This window comes from Corvus brachyrhynchos, unplaced genomic scaffold, assembly GCF_000691975.1.
Source record: "Corvus brachyrhynchos isolate BGI_N302 unplaced genomic scaffold, ASM69197v1 scaffold305, whole genome shotgun sequence".
Taxonomy (NCBI): Eukaryota; Metazoa; Chordata; class Aves; order Passeriformes; family Corvidae; genus Corvus; species Corvus brachyrhynchos.
The window spans coordinates 455,605-479,388 of record NW_008239284.1 but is presented as its reverse complement, the minus strand read 5'-3'; the positions used below and the strand labels follow the sequence as shown (position 1 = coordinate 479,388).

The 23,784-nt window shown below is 54.9% G+C and overlaps 1 protein-coding gene across 1 annotated transcript in view; it reads left to right on the top strand.

Moving 5' to 3' along the window:
- Window positions 1-7,920: 7,920 nt before the first annotated feature.
- The window catches only part of RGS3 (regulator of G-protein signaling 3), a 67,352-nt gene continuing 51,488 nt past the window's right edge, over window positions 7,921-23,784 (top strand). The window contains exons 1-12 of the mRNA XM_017740276.1: window positions 7,921-8,034; window positions 10,247-10,390; window positions 13,182-13,232; window positions 14,111-14,169; window positions 14,793-14,887; window positions 15,715-15,783; window positions 16,455-16,515; window positions 17,776-17,866; window positions 18,473-18,540; window positions 22,490-22,571; window positions 23,244-23,349; window positions 23,615-23,782. Coding sequence (XP_017595765.1) covers window positions 7,992-8,034; window positions 10,247-10,390; window positions 13,182-13,232; window positions 14,111-14,169; window positions 14,793-14,887; window positions 15,715-15,783; window positions 16,455-16,515; window positions 17,776-17,866; window positions 18,473-18,540; window positions 22,490-22,571; window positions 23,244-23,349; window positions 23,615-23,782 — 1,037 coding nt within the window. The 5' untranslated portion in view covers window positions 7,921-7,991. The remainder of the gene's footprint in view (window positions 8,035-10,246; window positions 10,391-13,181; window positions 13,233-14,110; window positions 14,170-14,792; window positions 14,888-15,714; window positions 15,784-16,454; window positions 16,516-17,775; window positions 17,867-18,472; window positions 18,541-22,489; window positions 22,572-23,243; window positions 23,350-23,614; window positions 23,783-23,784) is intronic.

Below are 23,784 nucleotides of genomic sequence, written 5' to 3'. Positions count from 1 at the left end.
AAGGGCAGGGATAAGGCAGGGATAAGGACAGGCGTAGCTATAGGTGTAGATGCAAGTGTAGGGACAAGTATAGGTGTAGGGGCGTGGGACAGGGACAGGGACGGGTAGGTGTAGGTGGTGGGACAGGGGCAGGTGTAGGTGATGGAACAGGGACAGGGGCAGGTGTAGGTGGTGGGACAGGTGTAGGTGATGGGACAGGCACAGGTGTAGGTGGTGGGACAGGGGCAGGGACAGGTGTAGGTGGTGGGACAGGGACAGGGGTAGGTGGTGGGACAGGGGCAGGGGTAGGTGGTGTTACACCGCAGGCACCAGCAGCTCGCGGGGCCTCAGGGGCTCTCGGGGCTGGGAGCAGAGTGAGGGCACAGGGGCAGCCTGGGGAGGGGGAATTGGTGGAGCCCTGGGGCAGAGCTGGTGCCCGTGGGAGTGTTACCGAAATCCTCCAAAATCCTTTGGATGAGTAAGATTCCCTCTAACGCTGTCTGGTGCTGTTAGCGAGTAAGGCATTACTGTATCCTTGGGTGACAAAGTTCCAGCCTCCACACCGACGCAGATGCAAAACTTTTTCACTAATTTATACATCTTTAGCAAACAAATTAATGTTCATTGGTTCTAAGTTACATAATTCTCTTCATTACTTAGTGTTCTATCCACTATTGGTTATTAATTTCTCACTCTTCACGTTAATGTGGTCCGCATTCCTTATTCTTTTTATCATCTTTTTTCTCAGACAGGGAATCACCAGCTTTCCAGGCCTTAATCTCCTCTGCGTTTTCTGGTTACTCCAACCCCCTTGGACTCTTGGAGGGTCATAAATTTAAGATCCCAGATGTCCAATCTACAACTCCCTTTGTCTTTGTTTATTGAAGCTTGGCAAGGTTAGTTTTAGCAAACTTGAGGTTTTGGTGATTTGATGATCAAAGTAATTGTGAGAGCCTGTGAAGAAACTTAACTGATGCTGGTTAAAAGTGGGCACTGCTTACAATTAATTAAAACAATTAGTTAGGAAAGTTACATCATTTCCAACAGGAAATAACAGCTGTTTTCCCCCACACTGGTTTCTGGCCTCTTCCCTCGGTGCTGTGTGAGGGCACAGGGTGTGTGAGCTCCTCCATCACTGCCCCCCTGGCCCCATGCCTGGCCTGAACCCTGTAATTCCATGAGACTTTATCGCTGTTGATAACCTGACCAGATAAGTAAGCTCAGAGCACAAGAAAGCAGATTAATTAGGTGCTGTGTTGGGGTGATACTTGAAACTGTGAGCAGTGATTGACAGTGCAGCTCTTTCCCATGGAAAAGGGCAGTGTTATTGTTGTGGGGAGAGCTCACAGAAACTTGTGAGCCCAGGAAAAGGTAATTGTTGTGGACATAACGCCGTGCTGGGAGAAGCCCACACTGAATACACAAGGGCCAGGCCTGTGTGAGCCCTGGGTGACAGTTCCAGTGACTGGATTAATAAACACCATCCCTGCGTGTACAAACCATGTCTGAGTTTCGTTTTTAGCTCCTTTTCCTGTGCTCTGTTGTTAAGCCTGGCTGCTGTGTGTCCCTGGGCAGGTGTAGCAGTGCTGGCAGTGGGGAGGGTGCACTCACACCGTGGCAGATTGAGCTGTCATGACAGTGACCGTGACAGACTCGGCTCCTGGACTCGCTGCTGGCTCAGAGCTGTTGGAGCCTTTGGGAGCTGCTGCTGCTCATTTTGGTTTCTGTTTTTTAGAGCGTGAGGTGTTTTTGTCCATGAATTGAGAACCAGGTGAGGCGGTGGTGTGGGACTGCCCAGGGAAGGGGGGGGATGGGGCTGCCCAAATCCAGGGGTATGGCCCAAAGCTGCCCCACTCACCAGCAAAGCCTGGGCTGGGACCATCCAGCTCCATGCGTCTTCTTGACACACCAGACTCTCCTCCTTGGTCACTGGTGTGAGTCTGTATTTGTTTTTAATTATTACAGTGTCTGGAGGTTTGGTACACTGAATCCCAGGAAGGGACTTCAAAGCTCATCCAGTGCCACCCCTGCCATGGGCAGGGACACCTTCCACTGTCCCAGGTTGCTCTAAGCCCTGTCCAACCTGGCCTTGGGGTGGGATGAAATGAGCTTTAAGGTCCCTTCCAGAGTCTGTGACTCTGTTCTGTGACTCTGCACTGATGTCAGGAGATGAACACTGTGAGCTTTAAGCCTGCAGTGAGGGTGGGCACTCCCTTAGCCTGCTTGTTTTTCACAAAATTGCACCAAAATGTGACATTTACGGGTTAGCTGCAGGCACAGAGCTTACCCGGCAGTGCTTGTACTCCTCAGAACCCACTGTTGGTACAGAGGGGCTTGAATCTCACTTGACTTCTGTGGAAATGACACTTCAGTATCATCATGGCCAGAGAAATATCAATACAAAAATACAGATTATTCCGGTGGAGAACAGTCCTTGTGGAACCCCTGTATTGTTTCCAGCACTCTCGAAGCCCTGGTTTGATGGGTGCCATACAAGTCCTGTAAAGAGGAGGCTGTTGATGTGGAAGATTAACCCTTCCTCTCGTAAAATCAGGGATGAGGTGTGCCAGGACGTGGTGCACAGGTGAGCTGACGTTCTGAACTGCAAACCTTTCCCTCTCGGCACTGCCTGGCTCTGCTCGGAATGTTTTGGGGTTGTAGGATTAACTGTGAGGTCTTGGGCCTGAGAATCGTTCAGTGCGTTCCTAATCCAGTGAGTCATTTCACACCTCTCCCCGCTCATTAGTGCTGAAGAGATCCGCTCCAGCTGCTGCTGAGAGCTGGCTCTGCGTGACTCAGAGGGACAGGGAAGTGCTGGAGAGAGTCAAAACAAACAAGAAGAGACTCAGTGTTCACAAAGCGGAAGGTGAGGACACAGGGACACATCCCAAACTGGTGTTGGATGAAGGAAGGGACACAGGGACACATCCCAAACTGGTGTGGATGGTTTGCACTTACCAGTTTAAATTTCCTTGGGAGACTGTCCACGACTGATCTGTTTTACAAAAGTGGTTTTTTCCCTTTTGGCTATGGAAGAAGAATGAATGTGAAACATTTGGCGGCATCCTTTTAAAAAGGAAATAAGCTTTTACGTGGTCATTATAATCTCCACATTTTTAAGTGCATCAGGCCTCTACCTTAGAGCTAGTGCCTGGGATCATTCCATTTTTCCTTTCCCTAGAGACAAGCCAGGCACTGCAGCCAGGAGCTGGTTCCCAGAGGATGGAGCTGTCCCATGGAGGTGTCACTCACACCCTTCTCTTCTACCTCAGGCCCTCTAAGTTTAGCTCACTTCTGACGAAGGCCTCCGAGTGCAGCACTTTCACTCTCAAAATATCTTCCTGGCATTCTTTTTTTAACCATAAACTAATGCAGCAGTTTTAACTGTCAAAAAAGTGCCAGCCTAAAATTCTGCTGATTGAGTGGACTCTCCTGTGTGACCTCAGACAGAGACTTGGACAAATCCTGTGTACCAGGTCAGGAGCTATTTTCAGCTGCGTGGACCGACTATTGCATTAACTGTAACTTTGTTATTCCCTTTGGAAAGTGCTTTGGGAAGGAAAGCTGTGGGGTAACCTCTGGGTTACCTTTCATGGTGCTCACTCGGGTTTGTGACACCATGAATCTTGCTTCTGTTTGCCCCAGAGCTGGGCTCTGCAGCAGGGTCAGGCTCTGTCTCACCTGGACACGTGAAGCTGGTGCTCTCTAATAACACTGGGAGAGTGGGTGCTCTCAGCTCCGAGGGAAGGGAATGCCTCCCTGACTGCAGATAATGGGATCATGGTTAAACAATACAGGCAATAATCAGGCTGTGCTCTGCTAATTGATCCAGAGTGCAAATTAATCTACACAGGTGGCTTAAAGGGGCCCCAGTAAGGCTGGGCTAATGGTGTGCCACTACCCAATTGGGATCCAACTGCTTCTATGTCTGCCAAGTGTGCATTAAAGTTGACCCTACAGGAGTGGAAAGTCCTTGAATTTAAAATGGTCTGGGGCTGGGCAGCTATTGTGGGAAAATGTCTCATGTGCCTGCTCTATTGTTTTGTTCATCACCTTCTGATACAAAACAGAAGCTTTTTCTGACCCAATGGGTCTGTTTTTATTTTCTTAAATATTCTTGACTATTGTTATCTCCTTCAACATTCTTGTAGAGATTCCTCACTGAGAGGGTGGTGGGTCACTGGCACAAGCTCCCTGGGGAAGTGGTCATGGCACCAAGGCTACTAGAGCTCCAGAAACATCTGGGGGATGTGATTAGTCATAGATTTTAATTCTAGTCCTGCAAGGGAGTGGGGCCTGATGATTCTTCTGGATCCCTTCTAGCTGGAGAGACTCTGTGTGCCTGTTCCCATGCTTGGGCTAAAGGGGGGACTCAGGATCACAGTTGTGGGGAGAGAAAGGAGGCAGCTGCCCTTGGAGCAGCAGCTTCATTCTAGACCAGCTTAATCTGAACATAAAAGCGTTGGAGAACCTTGATTTACCTTGTCCAGCCTGGGAATGGGGCCTCACCAGATGACAAAGGAGAGCTCTGTCAAGAAAAAGGGAAACTTAACCCCCTTCTGCTGTGCCCCAGGACAAGGGACAATGGCTTTAAACTGAAGGAGGGTACATTCAGTTAGATATTGGGAAGGAATTGTTCCCTGGGAGGGTGGGCAGGCCCTGGCACAGGGTGCCCAGAGCAGCTGTGGCTGCCCCTGGGTCCCTGGCAGTGCCCAAGACGAGGCTGGACATTGGGGCTTGGAGCAGCCTGGGATAGTGGAAGCTGTCCCTGCCCGTGGCAGGGGGTGGGATGATCTTTAAGGTCTCTCCCAGCTCAAACCAGTCGAAGATTTGGTGCCAAACGCGTGGCAGGGGGGGGGATGGGATGATCTTTAAGGTCTCTCCCAGCTCAAACCAGTCGAAGATTTGGTGCCAAATGCCAGAAATATTTGATTTTCTGTGAAATTAGTGAGCTAACCTGGCTGACTGGGAGGCAGAACAGTGTCAGACCCTGGGGAGCAGAGCCTGTGTGAGGTACCTGAGAGGAGAGCTCTGCTATTTCCTGCAGCTCCAGACCGAGCTCTGCAGTTCAGCTCAGGTGACAGGCAATAACTTCCTAAGCTGTTTTAACTTCATTACTTTGATCCATTTGACCATTCTAAGGCCAAAAGCATAATTCCCAAGAGACCTTTTGCTACATTGAAACTGATCTCTTTTATGAGAAGTGTCACTAAAGACCCAGCTTGGTTATTACATTGTTTTTATTGCATTAAAATAAATCAACAATGGATTAACACTCAGCATTTGTCAAAATGCTGCAGCAGGACTGGATGCTCAGATCAGACATCCTCTAAGAGACCTGGAATGTCTCATGGTGCTGCTCTTCTGTGTCATTGAGTGTTCAGAGTGCAGAAGAATGGTGCTGTGAGCTGATGTGCTGCTGTAATTCACTGGGCTTTTCATCAGGTTAAGGCTGTGAGACAGGTGTGTGTTAAACACCTGGCCTGAGAAAGTCCCACTGCCCCAAGGAAATGCAAAACCAAGGACAAAGCCTTCAACTGGGAAAATTGTGAGGTGCTTGGGTACTAAGTTAAGTGTGTGCCCAACCTACTGTTATCCTGCAGGCTAGGCATGGCAAAAGGGGAAAAGGAGAAAAAAAAGAAAGAAGAAAAGAATAGTTTATGATGCCCCGTTAGTGCTTTGGGGTCAGCATCTCCTCTCAGCCTGCTCAGAGGGAATCACAGGGAATCATTCCTTTCCTGAGGAGAGAATCATGGAATCCCAGACTGGCTTGGGGTGGAAGGACCTTAAAGCCCATCCAGTGCCACCCCTGCCATGGGCAGGGACACCTCCCACTGTCCCAGGCTGCTCCAAGCCCCAATGTCCAGCCTGGCCTTGGGCACTGCCAGGGATGAGGAATCCACAACGCACAGATAACCCACGGTGCTCTGATGGCCACTGTCCTCTCTAATTGCTGTTTCCTCACTGTGAAGGGTGACAGTGGGAGGCTCTGCCAGCCCTAAAGGAGATGTTCTGTACAGGATGTTTCTGGAGTGATCCGGGGGCCTCCCTGTGCCTCAAAGGGATCCCTCTTCTGAGTTAACCCTGGATATCTCCCTTACCAGCCCCAGGGCAGGCAAGGGAAGCAGCCAGGCAGTTTGTGCAGCTTTAGAGTGTTCAAGACAGGTGAAAATCTGAACTGAAATAAGACAAGAGCTTCTCGCTGTCCCACTTTTTCCCTGCTGCTCTCCTCCTGGAGAGGAGCTGGCTTATGGAGCAGCTCTAATACAAACCATGCTGTGGTCACAGCTGCCTTAGTCTCAGCCACCGTTTAGCAATGGCAAAGGGACAAGATGAACTGTTTCCAGCAAGCTTGGCCCTGCCAAAGGATGGGCACAGGAACAAGTGGCAGTGCACAGAGACTGTTCTGTGCTCTGCATCCCTGGTGAGCCACCGAGGGCCTGTGCCAGCTCCTGCTCACGTGGGGGTCCTTACACAGCCTCTGCCTGCCCTAGAAATACTCTGTGCTTCCAGCCATGGGCATCCTGAGTTCTTACAGCAACGCCTCAGAGCCCAGGAACCGCTATGGACTGCTCCCTTTGCACGTTCAGAGTGGTCAGTTTGTGGGCAAGGGGCAGAGAGGGAGATTTAGAAAAGATCAGCCAAAGAAGTTTGTTAGCCAAAATGATGGGTGCAAAATGCCAAACACATCAAGTCCTATGGAGAGGCAGAGACACAGTTCTTGTAAGACTTTGGATGTTGCCAAAACTCCGATATTTTGGCAAAGCAGCAGTGCTGAGCTGAGTGCTGGGCTGGGATCCTGGGCTGGGATCCTGTGCGGGCTGTGGGGACACTGTGGAAGGGGATGGATGGTTTTGTGCAGTGGGCAGTGAGCAGGAGCTGCCCATGAGGTCGGGTCAGTGCTGGTTTAATCCTCAGTGCACTGTCCTCTCCCAGCTGGGAGGGGCAATTTTCCAGGAATGTGGACTCCCAAGTTCATCTGCCTCAAAAGCAGATGCCAAGGGAGCTTCAGGGTGGCAAAGGCAGCAGCAAAGACCACGCTGGGGATGTTGCTGCTGCTCTGGCTCAGATCTGGGCTCCAACGGTGGGTTCACACTCTGGGATGTGAGCAAAGAAGGGGTGGTGTATCTAAAACACCCTGGCAGGAGGAGAAACCTTTCTTGGGCCTCAGTTTGGAAAAGGATTTGCTAATGAGCCAGTCTGCCTCTTTTCTGGGTTCCTAGTTGGAGTTTTCCGGGGGAAGGCTCAGCTGTGCCTGCTGCAGAGGTGGTGTCAGGGACAGCAGCACCTCAGCTGGGCCCTGGGGCTGCAGCATTCCTACTGCTGGAAGGTGCTGTGGTTTGTGTGTCTGCCCTATATGGCAGGTTGTGCTAATCCCAGAAATCTGCCCTTAGGATTGCCCAGAAATAGCCCAAACCCTCCTTCTTGCAATCCTCTTACCATCTGGGAAGCCAGATAATTTTTCCCAGTCTGATTTAGTTTCTTTAGTTCCAAAGGCAGCCTCAACCTTGTGGGTTTTCTGTGTGCATATGTTACCCTTTTGCCTGGAATAACTGTCTAAGCACGTGTTTGGATTTGAATATCCAACCAAAGGCAGACCCTGGTGCTGGCAGACTGAAATTTGTGATGGAGAACGGTGTTAAATTTTAAAAGAAAGTCATTAACTCCCAGGCCAACCAGCTGAATGGGCAGTTTGCTGGAGACTCCAACAAAACTGCAGGTTAAGGTCAGTCCCGGGGCTGGAATGTGAGGAGGGAAGTTAGAAGGAGTCGATTCCTCGCTGTTGGGAGCCAGGAGAGAACGGGGCTGTTCCAACTCCACCATCTCTTCCCAGCTTACAATTTAATTTGTAGCTTCCCAGACTGAATCTCTGCTCCCTTGGGACATTTATATACTGGTTTAGGTTTGGGGTTTTCCCCCCTCCTTTGCAGTGGTACCACCATCAAAGGCTCGTGGCAGCTCAGTCACAGCTTGGACATTACTGGAGAGGATCCTGACCCTACGTGGGAGCCATGGAACAGCTGGGAGAGCCGGGGCTCAGGCGTGAGTGCTCAGGTGATTTCCCCACTGCCTTTGCAGCACCGCTTTCTCCTGGGGGGAGGATGGATGATGGCTCCGTGGGTGGTGGTTGTGGGAGCCAGGTCCTGGTGGCCGGAGGAGATGAGGGTCTGTATCTCCCCTGTGCCTGCTGGGGGGGGGCTGGAGATGCCCAGCTCCGTGTGGGATCGTGTTTGATCTTGGGGTCCTCTGTGCTGCAGGATGGAGCAGATTTGAATCTCCTGGGTTTGTGCGTTAGGAGTGATTTCTGCAGCCAGCGAGCCTCAAACCCTCTGGGTGGGTGGGGGGAATTCCATGGCCTGGGAGTCCAACAGAGACTCTTTACTATAATTTATTTATTATTATTTTGAAAGCCCTGTCCACTGGGACTCTTTCACCCAAAGCTATGAGACTGCCTGCTTTAGCTGGAGAGACAGAGCATTTGTTACAGTCCTGTTTGCCTCTTAAAAGCCTTTTGCAGTGAAGGCATGGAGAGAGAGGAGGCTTTGTGTGAGCCTGGGGAGCTCCTGGGAGACAGGGAGGGTGTAAACACCTCTGTGTGCTGGGAGAGCTGCGGGTGCTGCTGAGAGGAACCACACAAATCATGGTGCTGGGGCTGCCAAGGTGCTGTGGTGTGACAGGGACCAGGACACGGCAAGGCTGGGCAGGTACACGCTCTACTCCCACTCCAGAGCTTCAGGGTACCTGGGATTGTGGAGGGAATTGTTTGCTGTTCGCTCAGGAGGCTGCTCGGTGTCGTCTGTCCTGCGGGCTGAGCTTCAGCGCAGTGAAAAAGGCAATCCCAGATTGGTTTGGTTTTTCCCAGGGGCAAATAAATTTGCCAGCAAAAAAGCATTAATTTTGATGGGTGGCAGATAGAGATCAGTGGGAATGTCAGCAAATGGGTTCAGCTGAACAAATGAAGAGTTTTTGATTATCCTGAAAGCAGGAACATTTGGAAGTGAAAGGAATGGGGATCCAGCTTCCCCTTGGACTCAGATCCAGCAGTGAGAAAAGGCAGATGTGCCAGAGCTGCTGGTGCTGTCTCGCAGATGCTCCTGCTTGCTGACACGTCCTGCACTGCTTGTGCATCCCCTGCACTTCGATGAGGGCAGCAAAGGCCACAGCTGTGCTGAGCAAACGAGCAGCAATTACAGAATAAATCATGTCTTTGTTCGGGGCCCCCTCCTCACCCCACCCTGAGCTCTGGATCCCAGTGGCTGGAGACAGCGGGAGGAGATGGGGAGCTGTAGGAGGGCTGGGCAGCTCAGCTGTGCCCACGGCTGGGAGTGCCCTCGGTGCAGGGGGCTCCAGCAGCACAGCATCCACAGGAATGGATCTGGGTGCTTCCCAGAGCAGGAAAGGGACTCTCACAGCCTGAGTGGACTCAGCTCTGAGCCCTTTCTGCCCCATGGGTCACTGAGCTGCACATTGCTCCACTCCCATCCTGGCTTGTGCCTCGCTGCTGTGCTGTGTGAAGGAGGGAGGAGGAGGCACCTGGCCCCTTTCCACCAGGAAAGCAGGAGCTTTGCGTGGGAGCTGGCAGCACAAACCCTGCCGGGCCTTCCCCAGCTCTGAACGCCTCCTGAGGCACCAGACCCTGGGCTGTGCCTCCCAAGGCCCCTGCAGGGTGCCAAGCTCGGGCTGACACTGCAGGGACAGGCAGCCCAGAGAAGCTGTGGCTGCCCCTGGATTCCTGGAAGTGTCCAAGGCCAGGCTGGACAGGGACTTGGAAAAACCTGGGGTAGTTGAAGCAGGGATGGAACTGGATGGTCTTTAAGGTCTCTTCCAACCCAGACCATTCTGCGATTCTAAGCCTGTCCTGAACATCCAGTTCAGGGCAGCATCTGCAGTGTCCTGGACAGCTGCTTACAGATTAATGAAGCCCTGACAGGACTGGTCATCTGTTTTAAATAAAATAAAATGGTGCTGAGCAGAGCCTCTGGGACGCACTTGGTGCGTGGGATGGGAAGGGCCACGGCCAGAGCTGCAGCTGGGGCTCCTGCCAGGGGTGACTCCCTCTGAACGTGGGTCTGTCTCCTGCTGTGACACTGCATGGGGTGAGCGGCCATCGTTCATCTCCTTTGTGTTCACAGGGAAGGCTGGGGCAAGGTGGAGACAAAGCCCTGTGGCAGGTGAAACTGTGGGTACAGCAGAGCCTGTGGTGTCCCTGGTGTCCCCGCTCCCTGTCCTGCCGTGTCCTGCTCTCATCTCCTCTTTTCCCTGGCAGGGACAGGGCAGAGTCCCCCGGTGCTGGAGCATCTGCCAGCAGTGACTGTAGGGCCACACCGGGCTGGACAATCCTCCCTGCGGGGCCGGCGGGGATCCTCGGGGAGCAGGAGGAGGATCAGCCGTGCCCGAGTGAAAGGGAAAGGTGAGCGAGGGGGTGTGGGAGGGTCTGTGGCCAGCCGGGGCTCAGCGCTGGCCAGGGCTGTGTGGAGGGGCCACCACGGGCAGGGGTGGGGGTGTGTGTCCAGCGCCCTGGGCTGTACAGGAGATCTTGTTCTTTTTCATCCCGGAGAGTTCTGGGACAGCCCAGCCTTTGGGGACGGATTTTTCCCCCAGAAACCCTCTCATCGTTCCTCCACACCCTCCGGAGCTGGTGCTCAGCTCTGGTGCCTCCCGGTGAGCCGCGGGGCAGCACCCAGAGCCGGTGGGTGCCTTGCCAGCTGCCGGGGGATGGAATGGGCTGTTCTGGGGTCCTGCCGGGTGACCCCATAACCCTGGGGGGGCTGCGTGCCTCTCTCCTTGTCACGAGAGCCAGGCAGGTCACCCGTGCGCTGCCACCCGCCCTTTCCTGCCTCACCCTCAGAGACCAGTTCTCCTGCCGGCAGTGGCTTCCCCGGGGTGCTGTGAATGCTCCTGTCCCGTGGGACAGTTCCTTAAACAGCTGAGAATGTGCCAGCAAACCCGATGGACGGCCAGTGCCAGCGACTGCTTACGGCAGGGAGGGTTTCCCCCTTCCCCAGCAGCTCATTCCTGGGGCACCATCGGCAGCGTGGCCGTGGCTCCGGGGTCCGCGGGGGCGGGCAGGGCACTGTCCCCAGCCTGGCACTGTCCCCGTCCTGGCACTGTCCCCATCCTGCCACGGGGGCGGGCGGGGCACTGTCCCCACCCTGCCACAGGTGCGGCCCCCGTTCAAACCCGCGGGGCCGATGGGAGCCGCTCCATTCAAACCGCGGCGGTTGTTCCGCGTCCCGTGGAAACGCCGCTCCCTGCGGGCTCGGCAGGCACGGCTCCAGCTCCTGCAGCTCCTAATTCGAGGTGTCGTGCCATGGAGGCCGGCAACGCGCACAGAGTCTCGCTCTGCTCCCGCCGGGCCGGTGCCCTGCCGGGAGCTTCCTTCTGCCTCAGCACGTTCGGTAAGCGCGGAACCCCGGCTCGGGCTGCCGTGGGAAGGGGCTGGGGAGCCGCTCCCTGAAGGAATCAGGGCCGAGCTTCTGCCTCGCTGAGCCGCAATAATGCCGGGAACCAGGAGCGCCCTGGGCCCCGGTGCAGCCGCTGCGGTGTGGGCAGCGCTCTCCAGGTGTCCCATGCCCGGCTCGTTCTGCCCCCTGGATGGACACGAGCTGGGGTAGGGCTGGCTGGAGCTGTGCCCTCAATTTCCTTTTTGCTCCCTGGGTGTCCGTCTGTGGCTCCGAGAAGCCCCCGGCCCTGCGGGTGGAGCCGGCCCGGCTGCGAGCCCCGAGTGCCCCCCTGCAGCAGGAGGATTTGGATGTCCTGTGGATGTCCTGGCCGCTCGTGGTGTGTGATGGCTGTGCACACAGGGCAGGACGGTCCCCAAACTGGCATCCCCCCAAATCACCCAGCACAAAGCTTCCCTTCTCTTTCCCCTCTCCCTCTCATTCCCGCTGACTCCTCGTCATGCTTGGCCGCACAGGGACAGTTTCCTTTCGTGCTGTAACATCTGTTGTGTGCTAACAGGGGAGCAGGGAGATTCCCACAGCCTCAGAGATCTGCAGATTGCAGAGGAGTTCAAACCTCGTGCCCAAAGCCTGGAGTGGGAGGATGAAACCGGGGGACAGCGCTCTCTCTGTTGCAAAGCAGTGTTGGAGCTGTCCTGACCCATCCCACCCGGCTCCCGTCTTTGCCCTCTCACCTTGCACTTGTACAAATGCACTCACACACCATTTCCATGAGTCCATGCACACGTGAGCTGCTCAGAGGTTGGACTTTTTTTTTCTCTTTGAGTGAAAAATGTGTTCTCTGAATTGTTTTAGGCTAAACAATCCCATCAGATATCCCCTCCTAAGCCAGCCCGAGTTCTTTGAGTGAAAAATGTGTTCTCTGAATTGTTTCAGGCTAAACAATCCCATCAGATATCCCCTCCCAAGCCAGCCCGAGCCCTTGGGCGTGTCTTTGGCAAAATGAAATGTTGGGTTTTAACTTGCAAGATGTTTGTGTGTCTGTACATTATGTTTACTCGCCTGGAAATTAAGTTTACTCACTTGTTTGTTGTGTTTTGTAAACTGGGGAAGAAGTGAAAATGGAGTATTTTGCTTTGGACTAGGGGAAACATTGTAGTAGTAGTGATGGCTTCAGCCTTTGGATTCTCCAGGGCCACTGGGAAATGTTTAGTTTTGGGCTGATCTGGAACAATTACATGATTACAGACCCTTCACTGCCATTCAAATCTGCACATCCCATCGAGGCTGGCAGGCCCAGCTCCCAGGGAACCTTTTCGGAGGAGATTCAGAGGGGAGGCTGCCCATCCTGCACCCCTTAACCATTGCACCAGACCCTGACAAACACCATGGCCTGGCTCTGCGTGCCAGTCTGAGCCTTGTGGGGAGATTTTTGGGCTGATGCAGAGTTGCCAGTGCATGGAAAAGCAAGGAAATGGGTGTGAGCAGGCTAGCAGAGCAGTGGTGCTGCCCTGGGAGCCGTGCCTTCACTCAGTAGGGCACACCTTGGCTCTCCTGGCACTGACCTCCTGCACAGGAGCTGGGACCCGATGGGTTTTCAGTGCTGGCAGACAGTGCTGAGCTCCAGCCTGACCCTCTATGAGGTGGGATGTTTCCCCTCAGCTCCCCGGGTGGGGAGGCAGGATGTGTCTGGCCCTGTGTGAGCCTTGGAGTTGTGGGGTGGCTGTGTCCTGCCTCCTCCAGCCTCTCCTCCAGCCTCTCCTCCAGCCTCTCCTTCAGCCTGTCCTCTCCTGTCCCCAGGCCAGCTGAAGCTGTCCATCGAGGTGCGGGGCCGGACGCTGATGCTGCACGGTGAGTGTGTCCCTGGAGCATCCCAAAGTGTCCCCAGAGCCACAGTGGGCTGGTGGTGGGGACAGCAATTCCATGCTCTTCCTTTAAGCTCTTTGGAGCTTCATGGCAGCTGTTGGGAACAACTCTGTGGCGTGGTGGCACAACTGGGGGCTCTTTGATTGAGAGAACAAACTGAAATTTCCAGAGACCTTCATTCCAGGGTGAACACTGTGCTTGCACCCATGTGTATGACTTATTTTCCTTTTATTCCATATGAAGAGAAAAAAGGCAAACACAGGTTCCTGGAGGAACCTTACAAACCCCTTCATGAAGCACCAGAGAGTCTGGCAGAGCCCCTTTCCCCCTGGGCTTTCCTTCGGGCTGGATGAGTTTATTAGGAGCACAATCTGCTCGTGACAGAGACAGAGCCACTGCTGCCTTGCTGGGCTTGTGAGGAGGGAGCTTGGCCTTGTTCTGACAGCCCATCCTGTGCTCTCCAGCTCTGCTGCACATCCCTGGCACATCCCTGGCACATCCTTTGCCCCAGGCAGCCGTGGGGTCCCGGCAGCGGGGTCGGGGCAGCAGCGCCAGGCTGCGGCCATTGATATTTAACTGGATGATACATTTGGCTCCAGGGCAGGGAGACCAAGGCTGGGGGAAGTCAGGCAGAGGGAATGCAATTTGCCATCTGGATGCTGAACTGCCTCTGCCACTGAGCTCACCCACAGCCTGTATTTATAGCATGGGTGTGTTAAAGGGAAAGTACAATAAACCCCTGCCCCTGCTTGTGGCTTCTGCCCGCAAGGAGGGACCCCCCTGTGGAGCAGAGCAGTGTGGAGTAGGAAGATGCCTTCCCTGCTGCTTTGGGATGTGACCATTTCATTTCCTTTCCTTTCCAGTCATGGAAGCAAAAGGTCTGATGGGAACAGAGTGCTCTGCATGCGACTCCTACGTGAAGGTGGGTTCTCCTGGGGCTTTGTGCTTTTTTTGGGAATTTTGTGGTTGGCTCCTCCAGGCTTGCTCTGCACTGTTTGTCCCTTCCCCTTCCTTCTCCATCCTGCTCTGGAAGAGCATCTCCAGCTCGCATGGAGCTGGCTGGGCTCTTGCCCAGCCCTGGACGGCTCATGGGTTTTGTTGGCAGTGTCTGCATGAAGTAGAAAAGGGGAGGACAGGACCCTGCTGAGGGCTGTGCCAACCATTCATTGCAAGAACGTCCCAGTGGGTGCCCAGAGCCAGGTGGGGATGTTTGCTGGCACAGGGTGGGTCTCGTGCTGGGATGTGCAGAGTGCAGGAAGCAGCTCCCCTGAGAGGGAGTGCAAGTCAGACACCAGCCGGACACTCTGTGCATCACTCCTTGATTTTTCTGCTCTTTTCCCTCCCTCCCCTGCCCCGAGCAGTTTTGTGATGCAATTACCTGACAGGCAGAAGGGTGAGGTGACCCTAAGCACCCGTTAGCACCGGCTCAGCAGGATCTTTGAGCTCAGCCATCCATACAAGTGGCTGCGCCAGTCCCCTGCCACGGCAGCTGGGGCCCGTGCGTGCTCTGGGAACGTTAACACACTGCTTGTTTCCCTCCCAAAGATGTCCATTGTGCCAGATGCTGATTGGAAGTGCAGGCAAAAGACGAAGACTGTGCCAGACAGCAAAAATCCTGTGTTCCATGAGCACTTTGTGTTGTGAGTATGGCAGGGCAGAGGCAGCTCTGGGCCATCCCCCAGTGCCGTGTCACACAGAGCCGTGGGGACCCCGTGCCTGCTGTCCCGGGGCTCCCTCCCCATGCCAAGACCCCGTGTTTGCTTTTGCTTTGTGATCTCTAATAAACACTCAGCACGCCTGAGCAGCTCTGCTGCTGAGATGAGGAGTGACAGACATTATTCTGCTGGTTTTTGTAGCTGAAGTGCCTTGAACTTTCGGCCAGAGCTCTGCAGAGCTGTCAGCACACACAGCATGGCAGCGCTGCTCCTGCATGCTCAGACTTTCTTGCTGGGCAGGAGTTGGACAAACACACTGCATTTCCTAGACCTTGCACCTGCAATAGTGTGAATGAGGAAGGTAAAAGGGTTTCCTACAGCTCCCGCATGGAAAAAGAGCTGCATGACTTAGTGTTTGAGTAGAGCTTGTCACTGCTGGTGGCTGAGGCTGTGCCAGCCCTCTGACCCGTGCAGCGTTTGATTTGGCACAGGGTGGTGGTTTCAGAGCATGAACTGTGGCTTGTTCCTTGCATTTACCCTTTGATGGTGGATGTGTGTCTTCCTGCAAGATTATTTCCCCCCTGAAACCGTGTGAGTGGTGTCCCCACATCTGCCTGGGAGAGGTCACATCCCCTCGCAGGTGTCTGCCAGGAATGAGCAGATTGCTGTTTGGGGAGCTGCTGCAGTGCTCTGTGCAGAGACCGGAGGAGAAGACCTGGCTCTGAGGACGCTGAGGAGTCTGTGGCTGCAAGGGCAGCCCTTGCTGAGTGCTCCTGGGGAGGCTGATGAGCTGTGCCCTCTTCTTGTTCCAGCCCAGTGCAAGAGGAGGATGAGCAGAAGCGTCTCCTGGTCACAGTCTGGAACAGAGAGAGGAACTCCAGGTAAGGGGCTGCCAGCTGCCGTATGATCCTTTTCAAAGGGGGCTGTTGTGGCAGAGAACCTGCCCCCTGCTCTGGTCACCCCATGTGAGCTCCTGCAGGGCCCTGGGCCCTGAGGGCTGGCTCTGGGAAGGGCTTGGGCCAGGAATGTCCCAGCTGGGGTCACACTCAGGGGCAGCCAGTGCTGTCAGAGAGCAAACACTGCCCTTGGCACTCTCTTGCCATTGCTGCTGCTTGGTACCCATCAGCTGGGCCAGCATTTAACCCCCTGCAGCCACTCGTGCCTGCACTGCTGGCCAAAGCCAGGTGGGGCTGGAGTGGGCTGGGACCTCCCCTCCCTCTGGGGACAGTGCAGCGAGGGGCACCAAGGGGTCTGGCACCTTGCAGGCTGTGCTGCCAGCCCAGGCAAGTGCCATCTGCCTCCTTGGCCAAGCTGCTGCCAGCACCAGGATGCACCAGGGTGCTTCAGGCCAGCTCCTCCTTGCCCTGCTGCAGCTGAGCTGTGTGGTTACACCGTGCCTGCTCACACCACGGGGCAGGGGCACATCCTGGGCACTGCCTGGCTCCCAGCATGGGCAGGGATGTTTGGGGGCTCCCTGGAAAGGGGTGCAAGGGGGGATGTGGTTCTTCAACGGGCGTGTGCTGACAGTCCCTGAACTCTGGTTGTCCTGCAGGCAGAGTGAACTGATCGGCTGCATGAGCTTTGGGGTGAAGTCCCTCCTGTCCCTGGACAAGGTACCTCTGTGTCTGGGTGTGGGGCTGGGGCCTGGCTCTCTGGGCTATCTGGCCCGGTGGGTGGATCAAAACAGCCTTTTCCCACCATGGGAGAAGGTTCCTAGGGAATTCCCTGCTCCCATTCCCAGTACGGATGGCCAGTGTGAGACTGGTGTTAGCGTGGTTGTTGGAGATGGGTGGGGAGGCTGTTAGAGGAGGGATCCTGGCACAGGGGATGTCACCCCCTTCGGCAGGGGCACAGAGTGGACTGGGGGTGCACAGAGGTGTCCCCAGTACGTGCTGCCTGCCCAGTTTGCAGGAGGGGACACAGGACACGGTGCCAGCCTGGCATGGGTCACATCTGACACGTGGGTGAGGGGGTGTGATGGTGGGGACACATTCCTCCCAGGAGCCTGCCTGATTCCCAGCACCGTGCTGGTGGGCAGAGGGCAGACAACAGAGGTTTTTTGGCTGTTCCTGCAGGAATTCTGTGCCAGAATCCCTGTCCCTGCTGCGGGTTTGTCACAGTGCTGCTGCCCCAGCCTGGCTGCTGCTCGTTAGTACAGCTGGCTCTGCCTTCCTGGGGCAAGGCTCCCGTGGGAACAGCTCCCAGCCACCACCAAAGCATGGGAATGCTTCATCCCGGTGGCCTCTGGTGAGGGATTCTGTCCCTGGGCAGCAGAATATCTCGGCAAGCTGGAGGGGCTGCATGGAAATGTTAATACATCCCCTGAGCTCACAGAATCACAGAATATCCTGAGCTGGAATCAGGGATCATCAAGTCCAACTCCTGCACAAACAATCCCACCCTGTGCCTGAGAGCCTTGTCCAAATGCTCCTTGACTTTTTAAACTTCCACACCTGAGGTGGGGACATTTTCTTCATAGCAGGAGAATAAAAAGGAGCTGGTGGCCTGAGAGGTGGGTGAGAGGTGGCTTAAGCACAGCCTCCTCTGAAACATGGACAAGTGAGGTGCAGCTTTTTTAAAGCAGTGCAGTGCTCCTGGGACCTCAGCAAGGCTGAGATGAGGTGGCCCTGTCCCCCATCTGCTGCATGATGCTGCTGGATATCCCTGTAAAAACCTGGGATCTTCTTGCTTCACTGTTGCTCATTCCCTCTGTGCAGGAGGATGGAATTTCAGCTGCTGCTGAGAGAAGGGCTGTGGGCTCTGTGTGTGTCTGGGCACCTCTGTGTGCTGCTCCTGGGGCACCTCCCGCCCTGGCTGGGTGAAATGGGGCTGAGCATCTGCCCCTACACCCACAGCTGCTTCCCTCCCCACAGGAGATCAGTGGCTGGTATTACCTGCTCGGGGAGGAGCTGGGCAGGACCAAGCACCTGAAGGTGGCCATGAGGAGGCTGAAGCAGAGCACAGGTGTGTCCCATCACAGGAATATCCCAGGGGGTGTTGGCAAGGCTTGGAAGAGGAATCATTCCTGTATCTGAGCGTGTGCTGGTGTGGAGCAGCCCCAGCCCCACTGCACCCCCACAGGCACTGCTTAGCCCTCTGGTGCCCAGTGGGCACTGGGATCCCAAAATCTTGTAGGGTGGGGATCCTGGCTGGTCCAGCAGCCCCTGCTCTCACCTTCAGCCGCACTTCTGGGGCTCTGTGGGGACCCTGACACTGCAGCCACGTCTCTTCCTCTTGCTTGGCCTTATCCTCGTGCTGCCTCCTGCCCCTCAGGAGCTCATTGGGGAGCTCTTGGGGCTCATTGCTGTGACCACGCTCTGTTTGCCCCTAGGGTGCTGGAGCTTTTTCTCCTGCCTTGGTCCTGCAGTGCTGCCAGGGTGTGGAGGAGCAGAGGCTGGCACGGGGCAGGGTGGGACAGCAGTGCCCGTCTCAGGTGTGCAGCCACCCCTGAGCTGGAGGGGATGTGCCCGTGACATGTGAAGGTCTCATCTGCAGTGTGGGATTGTCAGATGTGCTGTCACACTCATGGGGCCTTGTCCTTTATAAAAATTCTTTTTAAAATTGTTTCAGAGGTCAACCCAGGAAGTCAAAGTGCAGCCCAGGAGAGCCAGGACGCTGTGACCCTGCAGCAGCTGAAGGTGGGTGTGACAGGGCTGTGACCCACCAGCACTGGGAAGAGGTGAGGTCAGGTGCCTGCTTGGGGGGTTCCAGATGAGCCAAGGGACGGTGTGTTGGTGAGGGAGCTCTGTCACCTCTCTGTCACACCACAGCTGCCACAGGCAATTTGTTACCCCAATCAGGCCCCAGCTGGTGGAGGGTGTGATTTGGGTGCTAACCCCCATTGCCTCAGGGACCTCCTGTTTTTCCAGTGTATTCCCACTGAAGACAAAGCACCAGCACTGCCTGGGATGGGGGGGGGCTGGGGCTGGCCGGCTTCTGCCCCACGGCATCGGCTCCTGCCCGGCCCCGTGGCTCCTTGGACACGTGTGCCCCTCTCCTCCTCCCAGGACCGCGTGCTCTGGGGAGGGAAAGGCCCATGGTGGAGCCTGGGTGATTTATAGGAGAGGCAAGGATGGGAAATGGGAACACAAACACATGGTTCGCATCGGAAACGGGGCTCGGGCGGCCCCGTGATTTATCTGTGCCGAATTCCGCCCTGTGCTTCCCTCAGCTGCATTTGCAGTTATTTGTTTTACAGCGCAGGGCTGAGCAAGACAAACAAAGCCAGCGCCCCTCTCCTCCCTTCCTCTCCGGCAGTCGCCACCGACTTGAAAGGTGGTGGCTGGGAAGGAAGGCTGCTCCTGGCTCCAGCTCCAGCCTGGCAGCGCGGCCGCCCGGGACAATGCTGCGATGGCTCTGCCGCTGCCAGCTCCCCTGGGAGCACTGAGGCTCCTCAGCTCCCTCCCTGGCCTCCCTGGCCCTGCCACCCCAGCTGCTCTGCAAGACAACCTGGATTTTGGGTTTCCTGCAGCCTTCCCTCCTTTTCCATCCCCATGTAGGAGTGTGGAAGGTGTTTTCTCCTCTGGTGGAGCCCCATCTCCAAGGAGTTGTGCCCAACTCTGGCAGTGGGGCAGCTGAGCCCTGCTGTGTGCCCTGCTGCTGGCTGTGCTCAGAGTTCCTCTTGGCCTATAATTCCCAAATCCCACCATGGATGCAGCTCAGTTGACCTCGGTGCTTCCCGCTCGGTGACTTTACGAGCACAAAGCACGGGGACGTGCGTATCCTCTGGGTTCGTGCTTTCAAAAACAAACTCTGCTTTTTTTTTTTTTTTTTTTTTTTTGCTTCCATAAACCCAAACCTCCGATTTTTTATGAGCTTGGAGTCATGTCTTTCATGGAGCGAGGCTCTCACAGCCGGTGCCTGTGAAACGCTGCTCAAACATCCTCCAAGTGTTTGTGAGAACGTCGCAATAACAAAGTGCTCCGTGCGCCTGAAGAATGCCACGGGAACAAAAGCCACATCAACAGAGCGGGGACTAGGGAATACTAAAGAGTTGACAGGAATTTTAATATAAAACTCTCTCCCTTCCTCGTCAGTGAGGGTTTTCAGGAAGCCTCTGGCTTATCGTAAAGCGGCATACAGCGCTCGCAGGGGCCGGGGAGGTGAAAGGTGGCTTCCTGCCATTCTTCTCGGGAGCTGGGTTCCCATGGGCGGTCATGCCAGTTTGACTGGGGCTCCTTCCACGCTCGTGCGCTGCGAGGAGTTCGGGATCACGGCGGCTCCGGGGAGCTGCGGGGTTTTCATGGGCTCGCGGCGATTCCAGCCATGAACCGCTTCAATGGACTCTGCAAGGTGTGCTCGGAGCGGAGGTACAGGCAGGGCTGTATCCCCCCTGCCATAAATCCCCGTGCCAGCATGTGGCTGTGAGCCTTGGATAGATTTCGGAGTGTCTGGGAGGTCTCTTGCCGTGGCTGGGCTCTGTGGGTGTTGGTGGTGAGGCATCGACTTGATACCGTTATAATTTGTAAACTGTAGCGAGAACATGAGGAAAGCATCTTCACGTGGGTGCCTGTGGCTGGTCTCTGCCTGTTGCTGCAGTGGAGAAATGGGCAGAGAGGGGTGCTTTTTAAATAGATATCAATTATTCAAATATATAAATATATTTGAATATAAAGTTCATATTTACTGTGCAACTTGCAGGCAGCATGCTGACGGTAACAGCATTAAGCTGCAAGGTGTTGTCTTAATTTCCCCCTTATTAGAGAAGAAGCAGGCACAGCAGGCTGCTACTGCCTCTTTTAAAATTATTTTAAATTATTTTAAATTACTTTAAATTTTTGAATGATTTTAGTGGTTTTGGGAGCCAACAGCACTTGTTTCCTGAGGAGTAGCTTGTGCTGGTTCCAGTTCTCCCAGTGTGTGATGCCAGGTGCTGCTTTTCCATGGGCAGGTTCCAGTCTCCTGCAAAGAAATATTTCCTTTTTCAAAGAAATATTCCCTCCGTGGTCTGGATTGGGACTCCCAGCTCAGGGTCAGCCTCTCCCTGTGCTCATCTTTTGGGTTATTCCAAAGCTGCTGTGGGGAACAGCAAATAGTGGGAATTACAAAAGCAGCAGAATTCCAAACCTGACGGCCCCCTTCTTGCTAGGGCTGTGGTGACCATCTCGTGCAGGAAAGCTGCTCTGCCTCGGCTGAATAACAACTGACTCTGGTTTGTCTCTGAGACCTCCTCAAGTCTTTATTTTGAAAATTTCCTCTGCATTTTTTGGCAAAGTTTGGGTACAGCAAACCTCCCCACCCACCTCCCAGCTCAAGCTCACAGTTCTTTAGTGCTGTGCATAGCAGCAAAAATGGGCAAAAAATGGGCAAAAAATGGGCCATCACTGCCTGTGATGGTCATGGTGGTGGGGGGTGAGGAGCATCAGCAGGGAGAATCTGCTCTTCAGGTGGGGGACAAGCCAGCCAGCTCAGGGAGGAGTGGGAGCTCAGGCACAGGGGAAACCTTGGGCTGGGAAGTGCCCATGGAGTCTCCGTGGTGGGAGAGACGCTGGGCTGGCTCCTGAGGTGCCAGTGGTTGGTATTGGAGGTGGAATCATAGGATATGGAATATCCTGAGCTGGAAGGGACCACGGAGTCCAGCTCCGGGTTGGACCGAGCTGCAAGGTTCATTCATGCAGAGCCACCTCTTTGAGAATCCAGGGAACTCCAGAAAGAAAAATACTCAGTGTAGTGGGACTGGATCTGTGTTTTGATCCTGCCAGGGAAGCCAGTTTCTCTTTTGAAGCCTGATTTTATGCTGAGCAATCACACAGGGACAAGGTGCAGGGAAATGAAATCTCGCTGCCTTTGCCCTCCCGTGGTAAAGGAGTGAGGAACCAGATCTCCTCCTTGGCAACTTCTGCTGAATTCCTCCTCTTCCTTCTGCCTGTTTGTTCTCAAAATAATACAGGTCAGACGTTGGATTTTTAATTTTCTTTTCTCTGTCAGTAAAACAAGCATCTTGACTAATGTCTTGGGGGCTAATCAGGTATTTACAGGATCTGTCACACTGAGCTGCTGCTGGAAGCCAACATCAAAAAATAAGCATCATTTTATTAATAAGCTCAATGCTCCTCGAATCAGGGGGAGAAATGAGCCCAAATCAACCCAGCATCCATCCTCTCCAAACTCAGTGAGGGAAAACATGCTCAGCTCAGGGAAGGGGGTGATGCACACAGATGTCTGGAGGATGGGAGCGTGCCGAGCTCGCAGCTCCCTCCGGAGCAGGGGAGTGCTGCTATTTCTGTATTCTCCAACAGGAAATGAAATGTTTAAGCGACTTGCTTAGCGAAGTCAGTGTCAGAGCCAGACTGCCAGGTTTTCCTTTCCAATGGCCTTTCCTTACACTTGGAAGAGCTGGGAGCAGAGTGTGTGCTAAACAAACGCTCCTTTTGTGGCTTTCCAGAGATTCTTGGCTCGATCTGGCACTGCCTTTTTGCACCCTTTCCACCCGTTATCTGTGGGGGTCACAGCGACAGCCCTTCCCCATCTCTAAATGCCATGTGCCAGCATTTCCAGAGGCTGTGGGGCAGGGTGGGAATGCAGGGGGATCATCACACACCGTGGCTGCTTTCCCACCTAACAGGCAGCTCCGGTGTCTCCCCGCAGATCACGATCCCTCGAGGCACTGATGGCTTTGGCTTCACAATCTGCTGCGACTCCCCAGTCCGTGTGCAGGCAGTGGACTCTGGTAAGAGACTGGATCCTTTTCACCCCTCTTGATTTGAATGAGCTATTGCTCCTGTTTTGCTTCCCAGAGCTGGTTGTGATTCTGGAGCTCCCCTGCCTTGCAGGACTCTGGGTACCTCCAAGGAACTTCATTTAATGAATTCTCTGTTGCCTCTAACGGGGTCACAGGCCACTGGGTTAGCGCTGTGTCACTATTTTGGCAGTGTTTTGCGGTAATTTGCAGGGATTTTGTTCCCTTCCCTCTCCAACCTGAGACTGCCTGTCTGGTTGAGTGAGCTTCGGAAATCATTTGGGGGGGATGCAGGTCAGAGGGGAGCAGGATTGTGGGAATCCTCAGTTCCCTGAGTAGATCCTCCTGCTGTGGACCTGTGGGATGGACTGGTGTCCCCATTGTGCCCTGATGCTCCCCACTGCACCCCAGGAAGCACGGGAAGTTCGTGCAGTAGCTCTGAGGGAGCACTGATGGCTCCACCCTGGTGCTCTGTGTGTGTGAATGGGGAAGCTCCAGGCTGGCTGACCCCTCTTCGTTTTCAGGTGTGGGTGTCAGATGGGATTTGGGGGAGGGAATAGTGCAAGCTGTGGAGCTCTCTGGGCATCTCCAGGCTCCAGGGCTTTTCCTCCCCCTCCCACTCAGCCTCCTGCCTGGCAGGTGACTGGCATTTGTCCCTTGCAGGTGGCCCAGCAGAGAAGGCAGGTCTGCAGCAACTCGACACGGTGCTGCAGCTGAACGAGCAGCCTGTGGAGCACTGGAAATGTGTGGAGCTGGCACACGAAATCCGGTGAGGGTTCCCCCAAAACCCCAGGGTAGGGAGAGGAGGTTTGAGGGAGCCCAGGGCAGGGCGGTGGGGCCACTGAGTGACTGTGGGAAGGGGAAGGCTCTGAGGGCTTCAGGACACTGGGAAAGGGTTCCCTGGAGGAGAAGGAAGGATGCAGGAGCTGGGGAGCATGGGAGAGGGGCAGAGGCTTTGGAGGGAGGAAGGGCTGCGGGGCTCATGCCTGAACACGGGCGCTCCACCCCTGATTTCCCCATCCCATCTCTCCCAGGAACTGTCCCACGGAGATCATCCTGCTGGTGTGGAGGCTGGTGCCTCAGGTGAAGCCGGCCCACGAGGGCATGACCCGCAGGTCCTCCTGCAAATCCACCTACGACCTGCAGTCCCCTCCCAACAAGCGGGAGAAGAACGGACCCGCCTCGGCGGAGCCGGCCCGCTCGC